Raw genomic sequence first — 13,254 nt, 5'->3', positions numbered from 1 at the left:
AACCAAATATTATTATTATTGTTATTAAACGTCAGGGAACCATCCGCTTCTGACAACATTTAAGATGAATTTCTATAAACTTGAAGTGTCGACAGGCCCTTCATATATTACATTGTCCCTGCATGAAGGTATTAATTAGCAGTTCACAAAGGTGGTAACAGCCAGCTGGTTCAGAGGTGTACAAGTTAATATCGTTACTAGTGATGGTGGTGACGTAAATGTGCAGTCCGGATGAGCCTTACGGTGGCATGTCGAGAAGTGCTCCACCTCAGTCGCAGATTGAGTGATTGCGTCTCTACAACTGTTCGAAAAGGCCAGTCATTAATGATCGTCTATAATGATCGTGTCACTAAACGCCTCTGACCCATACGATGGAGTGATCGGTGATGTTACTTCCGCCTAAGCGCATCGACCCAGACTACGACGGACAGCACGTGTGTAAACAGTGCAGTGAACGTGTAGACTTGAACCATATGCTGTGTGGTTGTGCATCGAGTCACGCCTACACCAAGAACAAGGAACATTGGGACAAAGTGCTAAAGAGTGCTTCACTTCACGACCAGGTTCGGGCTGTCCAGGAGGCCCGCGCGGCGGCGGAGAGCTTCGGGCTCTCTTTGCCGACGTGGGAGCTGCCCTGCACACCTGGTGCCTAGCCGAGTGTCCTTCAGGACCCCTACTATGGGATATAAAGTTTTACCACCACCACCACTAAACGCCACTCAGCTCGGGACTCCTCGGGGTACACGATGCCTGAGACGTCGTCCATGGGAACGTTGTCTCCTCAGGTCTTCCAGGAATGTCTCGTGCTCTGCACAAAAACGCGGGCACCCTGACACGAAATGGTGCCCATTACACAAATCATCACAGTGTACAAACATCGGTGAGATGGCGCAGTGAATCTTGTGCAACGAGCAGATGCTGCAAATTAATTAAACATATTCTAAATAAAGTTTGTACAGGCTTTCTAAAAAAACTAATTGCAGCCTATATCTTTGTGAAGATTATTACTTGTATGCACGAAAATGAAATGCAGTGCCGGAAAGGCGTAGCGCACTCTAAAACCTCTCAGAGATGAAGGTAAACGCACAGGGACAATGGGCCGGACCCTTGGCTTAAGAACGTGTCCCCGCATTCTCCTGGTTCTGGTCTTCAAGCTGTGTAGCGCACATGGCCTCCCTGGGTGCTTTGGCGGCTGGAGAGGCCCCAAAACTTCTGCTTTCAGCCGCTTTTCTAAGCTGGCAAACGCGATGGGCTTCCTTCGGCGTTGTATGTGTTTTAGTGGTAAAGGGCTATGCGCTATTCGGTCACTGATGGTTTCCCCAAACACACAATTCACGTCCCTACAGGCACATGACCCTGAACTGAAAGGTCACTTTTCTTTATTTTTTGGCTTGAGTTCTCAAGGTTTGTTAGAAACTGTAATTACAGAAGTGCCGGCTGTTGGTAGAAAGGAAAGAAAAGTACGTGTCTGTGCTGATTAGAAGCAGAGCTTTATTAATAACAACACATTTTATCTGCACAAGCCTTGAAGTCATGCGTTACAATCTGCTCAAGAGATGCTACTGAGCAACAACCGCATTATAAGTTACCTTAATCGGGATTTTTTTTTTTCACACAGTGGCATGCAGGCCGTTATTCCTCATCGTCCACAATCCACAATGATATGGTTAGCCTCGACTGTCTCAGCAGTATTTTGTGCCTAAATTAATCTCTGGAGTGAGGAATATGGGCTTCAACACAGGAAAAATTCAGGATGTAAATGATGTAAAAAAAAGGTCAAGTAAATTTTCAGAACGACCTTCTAAATCAAAGTCACCGAAGTCCGCGATAACCACACGCATGCCTTGAACGCCGGAATCTGTACCCCGCATGTTTTGGAAGTCACAGCGGCAACGCGCATGCCACAGAACACCGCGAAGCATTTGTGACACACGCAGGCATATATCAGCCGCAACTTTTGTTTCCACTTTTGCCTGATAGGATGCAAACTGAGGTTAACCATTTCTGATGAGCGAAAGACCCGCTTTCTCATGTAGAAGAGTTTCTACTGCAGAACGTCAGGATTTTTATTTCCGCAAATCTTAGTGGCGCATGTAAAGCCGGCACAAAACCTGAGCCATGTTACACGCCGTGGGGGAGCTTACCTTCCTGCGTATGATACATGCGCAGGTGTCGTCGGGAGTACTGACACGCACACAGGGCTACACGATCGAATTTCGCAGCTCAGCTCGGAACGTTCACAACATAGCTTCCAATGGCCCTATTTCTCATTGCTCATGCAGGTAGTGTGTGGTGGTAGTGGTGCTTGGTGCAGTGAAAGTGCGGGCGGATTTCGCCGTGCAATAAAGGTACACTAAAGAGGAATCTGAACTCATCTTTTTTTACCGCGGGAACTCTATCTACACGTTCCGAGCATTCTTAGAAACTTCGAATTATTGTCCTGTGCGGCCGATTGCACTAATTAAATCGTAATAAACGTCCCGGCTCCCGCCTTTTTGTTTTTTGAACTCAACGCGGTAGGTAGGAGGTGCCCACCAACGCGTCAGCCAGTCCTGTGGCGGCTTGCCGCTCTGCCAGCGCTGGAGTGATACATAAATCAAGGAGTCCACCTGTATTTTTATTTCCGTGGTCCTAGTTTGCGGCTATATTGTCTGTGATTGAAACTGTTTATGCACAGACACCAAAAACAAAATAAAAGCGAAAGCGAAGCCGGTACTGGACTGGCTGAAAGGCACTCCACGCGTTGTTTGACTCCGCCTACCTACCGCGTTGAGTTCAGAAATAAGCGGTGGCCGGGACGTTTAATCCGATTTAATTAGGGGAATCGGCAGCACAGGACAGTAATTCAAAGTTTCTAAGAATGCCCGGAACGTGTAGATAGAGTTATAGCGGTAAAAAGACGAGTTGAGTTTCCTATTTAGTGCACCTTTAAGTACGCCGGCAATTTCCCTGCGTTTGTCTCCCAATAGAAGAGCAGAGTTTCTCAATCACTGGCCAAGAAGGCCAGCGTCCTTTCTCCCAGCCGTCGTGCAGAAACCTGTAACGTCATGATTTGTCTTGTGCTAACTTTTTTTAGTGAGTACAATATTTTGCTGGCTGGGAAGTAAGAACAGGCTTGAGTCGAGGCCGCTCAAGTTCACGCTCGAGGGTTCCTCCGGTGCGCTGCAGTTGAGCCGTTGCAAGAGTCGCACGAGGATGTAGAACATGTCGATGTGTGCCAGCTTCTCTCCGGGACACGTCCTTGGTCCCATGCCGAAGGTAAGCAGTGGCGAGATGTCTTGGCGAAGCTTCCCGCTGGCCGGGTCCAGGAACCGCTCAGGTCGGAATTCTTCCGGCTCTTCCCAGAGCTTCGGGTCGTGGTTCACACCGTAGATGTTGTACAGTATTCCTGTGTCCTTAGGTATGTCCAGGTTACCTGCACACGATGATGATGACTGGGTGTGGTACGCAATGTGCGAAATATACGGAGCACTGGCGTGACAACCACGACGGTAGGTGGAAGCCCTTTCACGGGCGCCAGAAATCAATGACCTCCATGATTTACGCTTCTGCAGTTTTGTTTACCACTGGAAACATTGTTTCGCTTTAAGCCTACATGGCCATCGTGCGAAATATCGTATGCCCAAGCATTATGCAACCTCAACTTGACAGTGACCTGAGCGCTGTTTTTTTTTAAGCAATAAATCCCACATAAAAGTACACAATGGTCTTTTGTCGATTGTTTGCCCACCGAAACAGCACTTCCCCAGTAGGACCCGCTTCGTCCAAATCGTGCATGCCGCATTTATGTCGCTTGCCCAGATTTCTAAATGATGACGATGGTGATGTGATGTAGATTAGCGTTCCTGTAAAAGGAGATCCCCAACTAGCGTCATGTGGCGGCCGTCAGTATCGAACACAGCGTAACTCAACAGGAATGTTTTCATTTGTAATTGAGGAAAAACTAAACGGCGCGGTACGATTCTGCTCGCAAATATAGATGCTGATGGCTAAACCCTTCCACGTGTCGCACAGTATGGCTTGGAAAATGCTGACGCCCATGAGAAATTAATGGGGCGTTCCAGACAAACAAAACTCTTGTGGTAATGTTTGGTGACCAGCGCCGTGCAGCACATAGTGACAGCCGCCCAAAATGGAAGCGTTTATTGGAGCACGCAGCAGCGCGAACAAAAACCTCGACTAAAAAAAGATATATAACTACCACGATGCGGGTTGTTCTCTTGTGCTCGAGAAAATTTCGTCTACAATGGGCACTCTCCTGGCTCACCGCTCCTTGTGCGCGCACGTCCTAGTCGTTGCGTGTTCTTCTTTCGTCCACGTTTCTGTTCATGGTGTAACTTGTTCCATTCAGTATGGACCAATTAGGTAAGAAACTCATGAGCTTTAAACACTGTTTTGAAATTTTCTGGCCTGGTAGAAAAGCAATGCCTCAATAAGCTCATAGCCTGTGAAGCTGATGACGATATTGATACATTTAACACTTCCTTGCACTTCTTAAAGTGCAAGCATTTTAAACCATCATGTTGAATTAGTGGCGAGTCACGATTACATAGCAAACGCGCTGCGCAAAACGGCGGGATATTATTTTTTTTTAACCTTGAAAAGCAGTTGAAGACTACCTGTTGCGGTTAGCGGTAGGGATATGCTATATCTTTAAACAGAAGTAAAATTAGCGGGACTTCAGCCAGTTCTTATTATGAAAGTCGTGTTTAGCTCGCGGTAAATTGCTCCGTTTTAATGTGTCCCTGTTTAGAAGAACGACAACGTTTCGGGCAAACACAATGAGGGTGATGCATTGTAGAAAGAATAATTGTTTCTAAACGGCTCGTTATGCTTGCACGTATTCTTCATCGTTGAGCAAAAGAATCAACGTCTCATTGAGCCACATATCTAAGCGACTGGTTGCAGTCATCCGTCAGCTGGTCGCTGCCATTCAGCCAAGCTGCTATCCACTCCAGTATTTCTTCCCCCGTGTGTTGTTCGAACCTGTACATCACTGCCCCTCACCTCACAATCGCTGTTATTTTAATCAGAAAATCCTATCAAGAGCTCACCGACTTTGGTGCTCGTCGAAGTGTTGTGGGGTAGGCCCATTGGAGCGATAGGGTGGAATCGAAGCGTCTCCAGCAAGCAGGCCACTGTGAAAGGGAGCTTCTCTCTGTCTCCGTACACAGGGGGAGTGCTCCCTGGAAAATACAGCAAAGATACTTTGGGCTGAAAACTCAGAGCAGAAGCAATCAACGGAAATTTTCAGGCTCAACACACACAAATTCAACGGCGCACTTGTCTAAGTAAGATACTCTACAAGAAACGAATCCCTGTTAAAAACAGCAACGTAATGACCTAACTTGAAATTCAGAGGGACTTAAAACGCCCTTTAAAGAGCCCGGACATTTTCCATGCAATTTTCGCTCGTAGTAAAAATCGATTCCACATCTCTTTCTGCGTATGCTGATGTTTCTCCGGACAGCAAAAGAAGCTTTCATTGCTGAGAAAATTGAATTTATGCAGTTGTTTCGTCACTTGATTAAAACTCCTGACGTCTAGATGAAAAGGACTCCGTGATCGGCATATGGAAGTTAATGGCGGTGCAACGTTGCCTCTTGGATCCGCATCTTAAATTGTGCACTGACGCACCACAGTGTACTTGTGAAATGCGCCGAGGATGTTCACATCTTCATTTTTATTTTATACTTTCTAGCTTACTAAAGCTCTGTTTTCGGTAAGAGCGGTCTCTTTATCTTCAGACTGCACTATTATACTCATACAGGCTAGCTTCTGTTGGTACTCAGGGTCCCCTTAAAACGTTGAACGATGATTTCGGTATGATCCATAGCGCAGCAACAAAACAGGGGACAAACACAAGCGCTACTGTTTTGTTGCTGCGCTATGGATCATAACGCATACCCACTAGCCCGAACCCCCTAACCCTTCTCACTCGGATAGCAGTTTCCTTGGCTACCATTTGTAAGTACACGCGAGTGTTTCGTATCGATGTACTACAGGGCATCGTACCTTCTAAGTAGCCGTTCATGGCCGCTCGCGAGCGGCGACAAGGCCCAGCCGTGGATGAAGCCGATTTTGACCATGGTATACATCCTTGGCCAAACCGAGCTGCGGCGTCACCCTCTCCCTGAACTATTCGTGTCAAGCCTCAAGGCTTCGAGGGCCGGGCACACGTCATCCTGCGTCATTCGGGTGCGAGCGAGCTTCCGAGTACAACACCACTGCGCATGTCCGGCAAGTTCTTCGCTGACAGTGCGGAGAGCATGCGCGTGATGTAGCAAAGCGGCTAGATTGTAGCAGAGCGAGCGGCGCACGGGGCAGTCTATGCGCAGCAGCACTTCCCACGCACTCCGTGGTTCCAGCGACGGGCGGACCAGCCGCCGGTGAAACGTTCATGGATCCTGTTCTCTGCAAGCGGCCATCTTGACGGTTCCGGCACGGCTTTCTACCTGCAGCGTGACACAGGTACCCGGCGTGCGTGGCTGCGACGCCAGCCGCCCCGTTAAGCTTTGCGTTTCGTCGCGTAGTTTGTTGGAGCGGACAGCGCTCTGGAATTGTGTTCTTTTCTTGGATGACCAGCCGAGTAGTCTTTGACCGCTGTAGCGCGCGTGTGGATGCAGCTGCGTCGTCAGCAGTGTCTCCTACCCCGCGGCTGGCAGACCGTTCTAGTTTTGAGGATCTCGGACGTTAGCGCGCTGTGGTGCCTTGTTCAGTCGGCAGTGCATGTGCATCTCTTCGTTCAGTGGCGATTTGTTAGCCCGAAATAAACGGTGTTGTCTGCTGCTTGTGGTAACTCGTCGGGCGACACCACGCCCCGCGACCCCCCCCTAAAAGAGAGGTTCCCTCAGGCTTGAGCGTCGCTTTTGTAGCGATAGCTACATTACGGTAGCATTTCGACCCTTCGGCGTAGCGGCGCAACAACCCTGTGACTGCGCCGCCACGCTGACACGTGGTTGGTCACGTGGTGCGGAGCAGCTGCAGGCGGCGCGGTGCCGTGGCTGATCACATGGTTCATCACGTGGTTGGTCACGCGACAAAGTTCCACTCGGCCAGCTGTAGCTATCGCGTCACTCCAGGTTTAACCGAAGCTAAACCACCGCCAATATTTTTTCTAATACATTTGGGCGTCTAGTTGCAGTCAGAAATTTGTAGGTAACCGTTTGTAGTAGCCATATCGGCTTTTCGAATTTATGAAACTCTAATACTCTTGTCTCTGCAGTTAAGAATATTGTGGACATCTCACGCGGCTTTCAGGAGTCGCGCCTCCCAACATGGCTTCATTCCATGGCGCCCATGCCACGCGATCTTCTCTGCCCCATCCTTGACGCAGCGCTCGCCACGGCATATCGCGTGCTTAGGCCCAAATGGAAGGCAGAAGGTCCTGTGACATGTGGGCTATTGAGTCACGTGATATGGTGGGTGTTGCAGCGGGCGCTGCAAAGACGCGAGGTTTCTGAAAATTGAGCGAGGTTGAAAAAATTTCTTGACCCACAGCACAGACGGCATTCGAAAAATGAAATTAGAAGAAAAAACTGATGTGGTTATCATTGACCACCAGATTCGAATCTCTAATCGCAACTAGGCGATTAACTATAATAGGTGGAAAGTTAACTAGTAGAAAATATTTAACTAGTTTACAGGTTAACATGTGTTTGTGTATGCTCGCCAACAATGGCAATACTATGCCGCAAATGCCAACTTCTTTAGTAAAAAAAAAATCTTATTTAAAAGAAATAGTGCCGCGCTTCTTTGAAAAACTGGGTTTGTTGCTGTCGTCATTGTTTCGAAATCCCTGTTCTAAAGAACGCGGTTAGACAAGGAGTTCGCTTTATTAATTATCCTACAATTACGTACCTAAACTGTGCTACATGCCCATACGTGGGGTACATCCATAGCATATCGTTCCTGCCTGCCACAAATGCTGTAACAAAGGCCCGTCATCGAGGCTTGTTTTGTGAGATTCCTTTTCCCCTCAAACGAGCCCACTCAACAGTAACCGTGTTGCGTAGATAATATAGTGCCTTTGCAAACTACATTTAAAGCGCGCCAATTAGAAATAACGTACAAGTGTGATGAAGTAAATTCGAATGAACATTGCGTCGGCAAAATATCAGTCAGTGGCTAATCTTACCTATGCTGTCGTCAATTTCTTTCTGAATTCTCTCTTTAATCTTCGGGTCGTTCGCCATCCGTAGAAAGAGCCACTGAAGTTCTCCAGCCGATGTGTCAGTGGCAGCTGGGACGTAACATAAATACAATAAGGGTACCAGGAGCATCATGATGAACATTGTACAATTTGCTATTATGCTGTGAGACACTAGACAAACTCCTAGTCCTAGACTCCGCATGGACAAACAAATTGGCACCCTAGAACAGTATTCAAAGCGTTTTCATCGTTTGTAGTCGTTGGCTGCAGTATGTGCTTGCATACGATGGGAAGATAATGGTTTCCGGAGTGCATTCACATGCCTGAGCGTTGTGGCACAGTGTGTACTTCGTTTGTTACTTCTGCGCTCATCTTTTATAAGGTGTTTTTGTCGTAGGGTTTCATCTTGGCGCCTCGACTAACACTTAGTATCATGCAGTCGAAAAAAAAAGAAATGAAAATGCTCCAACCCGGCCGGTAATGTATACCATAGGAATTAACCAGCCTGGGAAGCCTTATATTTCATCCTTTCTCTGCAGCGCTGCCAAAATCAACTCCGGAAAAAGCGAGCTGAGCTAAAAGCTCGTAGACCTTCGCGAAATCTACTGCGTGGCACTTCGTAAGAACTGCGACACTTTAAGAATGAAAATCACTTTCCACGTTTTCCTAATCTTTTCTACTGACTTCTTTTCAGCAAAAACAAGCAGATTGCGTATATTTGCAAAGCTTCTCTAAAGAATATCAGCTACCTGCTGGCTGCACTAAGTCACATAGTGTTCCAAACCATCACCTAAATTATCCATATTTCTTTTGCTTTGAGGGCAACATTCTTAAGGCAGGTGTTTGCCTTACAGCACATGGAATGCTCCTTAAACGTTAAACTGGGGCGAAAGGTGCTAAATTATAGCTGAACCAGAACTATACGTACCGCCGAATATGTTCAGGACGACCTGGACCATATTGCCTTTGGTCAGGTACTCCGCGTCGCCTTTTTCTTCCCGGATGGCCTCTTCCCGAGCGGCAATCATTGCGTGGGTGAAATTTTCAGTCTTTCCTGTAGGAAAAAGATAATCCGCGGTCAAAACAACAGGCGACAACAAGGATCCAGCACGCCAAATACTTGTACTAATTCCATTCCATCCTTGCTAATTTATAGATTACAGCAAGCGTAAATTGATATCGGTTATTACGGAGTACCTCACGAGTAAGTATTCAAGCTCGATAACACATACCTGGCACATAAGAGGTTTCAGCCTTCGTGTAGAGCCTGTCAACAATTTCCCACATCTCGTGAAACATGGCCTCGACCTTCTTTTCTCGTCCGCGATACAGGAGACCCAGCCAGGGCGCGATGTCGCTGGGCAAGCCGTTAGGGGCCACCTCGTAGAACTCGTTGTCGATCTCTTCAATGCGCCTGATGTCCTTGCTCTCCTCATCCAGCCTGCACAATGAAGTCTTACGTCGTACAGTACCTCTCATGCCGAGCCAGTTCAGTGCCGTAGCCTGGACCCTGATCTCAAGGCCTAACCGTTGTCAGTGGTGACAGCAATGAAACAAGCATACGTACGTTTTATGAATGCGGACCTAGAGCTGTCACGAAGATGTTCAACTATGGAACTAGCTCCTTTGTTTCACGTAAATCAAATACTCCCATTGAGCAAAAAAAGAAAAGCAAAACTGCACGGAATTAGCACTTCGTAGACAGAACGCCTGAGCACAGAACCATTTCTCGAACTTTTGTGAACCTATGAATACCCTGTATGGCAGAGGTCTCAAAGTCATATTGCTATGCCGGCCGCATTGATAAAATATCTCCCGCAGGCCTGAAGCCATAAAATTACACAAAGAGGGAGGGGGGTTAATCAGAACGGCGTTTTTTCTTTCTGTTCTTTTTTTTTTGGTTGCGGGAGGGGGGGGGGGGGGGGACGGGGGTGAAGAGTCTTGCAATGTGTCTTGCAGTCTTGCAATGTGTTAAATAAAAAAAAAACTATGAAGACATTTGGCCCTGTCAAGAAAAGGTGTTATTTTTATTGATGACAACACTTTGCAGCGACAGGAATGCAATATCTGGCGTTAGGTCTTGTGCCCAGATGAATCGCATGGTGGTTCTGAGGTGGTCGTCTGCTATCCTTGCACGCAGAGATGGTTTGTTCACTTTCAATAAAAAGAAGAGGTGCTCGCACAAGTATGCAGTCCCGAATATGGCAGGGCTACTTATCGCTTGGTGCCACATATTTGGAAAAATCGTTTTATCTAAAAAAGTCTAAAACTCCGGGACACCTACGTCTTCAAACCATTGTCGTAGTACGCTGCTTGCTTGAACTCAAATAAGTTCCATTTGCAGCTCCGGCTCAGCATCGTCGACTTGCACAGTGAAGGGTGCGGAGAGAATTTCGATCTGTGGGGAGGCTGCGGATGTCTTCAAGCTGAATTTTGATTTCTTCCTCAAGATTGCGGAGCAAATCTGCAAAAACATCGCAAGATTCTTCGGCAATGTGTCCTAGAGAGTTGAGAGTCGGAAAGTGGTCCAGCTCATTTGCTTTTATCAGGTGTTGTCAGAACTGTAATTTGTATTGAAACGCACAAGCGTGCTCTCTTATTTTTGGTGATTTTTTTCTGTTTTCCCTGAAAGTTTACGTTCAAGATATTCAAGTCGTCACATGTGTCTGTGAGCAATGCAAGGGAATGAAGCCAGTTCTTATTTGAGAGCTCAGCAATTGTCTCGTATTTCTCCTCCAAGAAGTTCTGGTTTTTCTCCGAGGTCAAAGACTCCCTTCAGCACTTTTCCGCAGCTCATTCAACGCGGACATGTGGTACAGGATCTCCTTATTATTTAATTCCTCGTCTTACAGTGGAGAAGTGAACTAATGGTGGTTGAATGCTCTTGAAAGAATGAAGATCACTTCGCCGAATGTAATCACGATGATAGATTTCACATCCAATATCTTGCTGCATAGTACTTCTCGGTGTAAGACGAAGAGCGCCGCCACAAACTATTCAGTGACACCGAGCCCTTAAATCTTCATTCGCAAAAGCCCTACAAGACCGCTCCTGGTTCCGACCAGTGATGGAGCACAGTCAGTTGCCACACACACTATCCGCTCCAATTGAAAACCTGCGCGTTCAACAACCCCTTCAAGCACAGATATGATTTCCGCTACTGTAGGGGTGTCTTTCACCAGAGCAATGCCCAGTAGTTCTTCTGTCACGCTGAGATTTTTGTCCACGTCCCCAATGAAGATGGGAGACACTGGGCGTTTTTTGTTGTGTCAGTGTTTTCGTGAATGTCGAGAGAAAAGGCTGCGAACTTCTTACATGGGTTCATTAAGGCGTTTTCAATGTCGTGTCTTGTCTCAGTAATTCTCTCCGCAGCTGTATTGGGTAAAAGGTTTCTCTTTTAAAATTACTTTTTCATGTTGGGACAGATAGCACCTGCGGCTTCAAGCAAGACGTTTTTCAGAAATAACTCGTCAGTGAAAGGTCTGGCAGATTTTTCATTTAGATGGTAAATAATGAAGTTTGCTCTCACCGTTTCTTCCGCTGTTTTGGCAAGCTTTTGGAAAAATTCTTGCTGTTTTCCGTTTCGCGTCTTCAGTCGGTATCTTTTCGCTGTACCTTGTGTTTTTTAGCCCTAGTAAGCATGTTTCAGTCAGTAAATCCTCTTGAACCTGCTAGCTTGAAATCGCAGGGGATGGCAGATCAAAGGGGAATGACTACGTCTTAATCGGACTAACTGCGGCGTCATAAAAATCGGCCGACGCTATTGGCTGAAGGGCCTCCTTTGAGGGCCATCTGCCGTTTTGTTCTGGAGTTGTATCCGGCTATATAACACATGAAGACTGGATTCAGCCGCACGGGTGGCTTAGAGAGACATTGGACGGGCTGTGGCGTTTCGTATGCGTGGCGGCCATAGCCGGCCACTCTCAATCACTCCCCCCCCCCCCCTCCCAACCCTCTGCGGCCTCGAGCCATCCCCGTAATGGAGGTACTTGAATTGATTGTGGGTTCGTTATTCGGTTTAGGGATGCGGAGGGGAGAAAGAGAGAGAAGGGGGGCTGTGCACCGCCTCGCTCTTTATACACAGGGTTAATTGGAGAGACATGGGAGAAGCCTTTGCCCTGCAGTGGGTGTAGTCTGGCTGATGATGACGATGATGAAGGCAGCAGAGGTCCTTCTGAAGGTTTCGGGGATTAAGGAGTTGCGGCCTACTTTCCTTTCCGCAAATAATGGGTGCGGTCTGCGTACACAACTCTGGCCGATTTCATTTGGTGGTGAAGCTGTCTTGTGGAGCTGGCACGAGCTTCCGGAATAAATGATCAAACGTGGAAGACCAGCGGACCGCATGAGACCCATGGGCCGGAATGAAAGAAGGCCGGAATGAAAGCAGGAAAAAGTGTATCTCCCAGGAACAATAATTTTAATGAATTTAGTGTTATTTCGAGCGCTGAAAATGTTCATAGAAAGCTACGCAGACGCTGCCACTATATGGCGTTAGGTGGAGGTAGCGGGCGTATGTCTGACATGCGAATCGTGAAAAATGACACAAAGAATGCACTTAAAATCTTTCGGAACTTAAATCACTGCCCACGGCCAAATTTATAAAAATATCTGACTTTAAGATAGCCGTATCACGGTCCACCTTGATAATTAGATGTTAGCGTTCTAGAAAAGCGCTCTTAAAAACGCGGTTAACTTCCATGCACTCCATTATTTCGAATAATAGGTAACGTTCGTCAATGACTGAATGGCATCCCGTATCGATGTCCTTAAAGACAATTACGCACATCAAACTTGCCCGAAGGGGTTCGTGTTGTGTGAGGAACTGACTCTGTCCAATGGCCTTCGCCCACTAATACAAGACAGAGCAGCGTTCGTTGTTTTTTTTTTATTGCGATAGCGTTAATAGCCCCCTTTAAGCAGAAAATCCAACGTCAACGTTGTCGGCGTTGTTAGCGAAAAAACAAGGGCATGGCTCTGGCATGTGGTAACAAGAAACCAACCTAGGAGGCTGGTGGGCTACTTAGGTCACGTTACGTTGCGGCGTCATCACAACCTGTCCACATGATAATGAGCAAACTGTCCACCGTTGCAGCTGGCAGTTA

General features: G+C 47.2%; 1 protein-coding gene across 5 annotated transcripts in view; it reads right to left on the bottom strand.

Moving 5' to 3' along the window:
* Positions 1 to 1,469: 1,469 nt before the first annotated feature.
* The window catches only part of LOC144125050 (steroid 17-alpha-hydroxylase/17,20 lyase-like), a 30,790-nt gene continuing 19,005 nt past the window's right edge, over positions 1,470 to 13,254 (bottom strand). For all 5 annotated transcript variants that reach the window (XM_077658100.1, XM_077658104.1, XM_077658101.1 and 2 more), the window contains 5 exons: positions 9,385 to 9,593; positions 9,081 to 9,206; positions 8,138 to 8,242; positions 5,055 to 5,186; positions 1,470 to 3,415 (listed from right to left, as the gene is read on the bottom strand). In XM_077658100.1, coding sequence (XP_077514226.1) covers positions 3,063 to 3,415; positions 5,055 to 5,186; positions 8,138 to 8,242; positions 9,081 to 9,206; positions 9,385 to 9,593 — 925 coding nt within the window. In that variant the 3' untranslated portion in view covers positions 1,470 to 3,062. The remainder of the gene's footprint in view (positions 3,416 to 5,054; positions 5,187 to 8,137; positions 8,243 to 9,080; positions 9,207 to 9,384; positions 9,594 to 13,254) is intronic.

The sequence above is a fragment of the Amblyomma americanum genome, chromosome 3 (assembly GCF_052857255.1).
Source record: "Amblyomma americanum isolate KBUSLIRL-KWMA chromosome 3, ASM5285725v1, whole genome shotgun sequence".
Taxonomy (NCBI): domain Eukaryota; kingdom Metazoa; phylum Arthropoda; class Arachnida; order Ixodida; family Ixodidae; genus Amblyomma; species Amblyomma americanum.
This window is presented reverse-complemented; position numbering and strand designations above follow the sequence as displayed.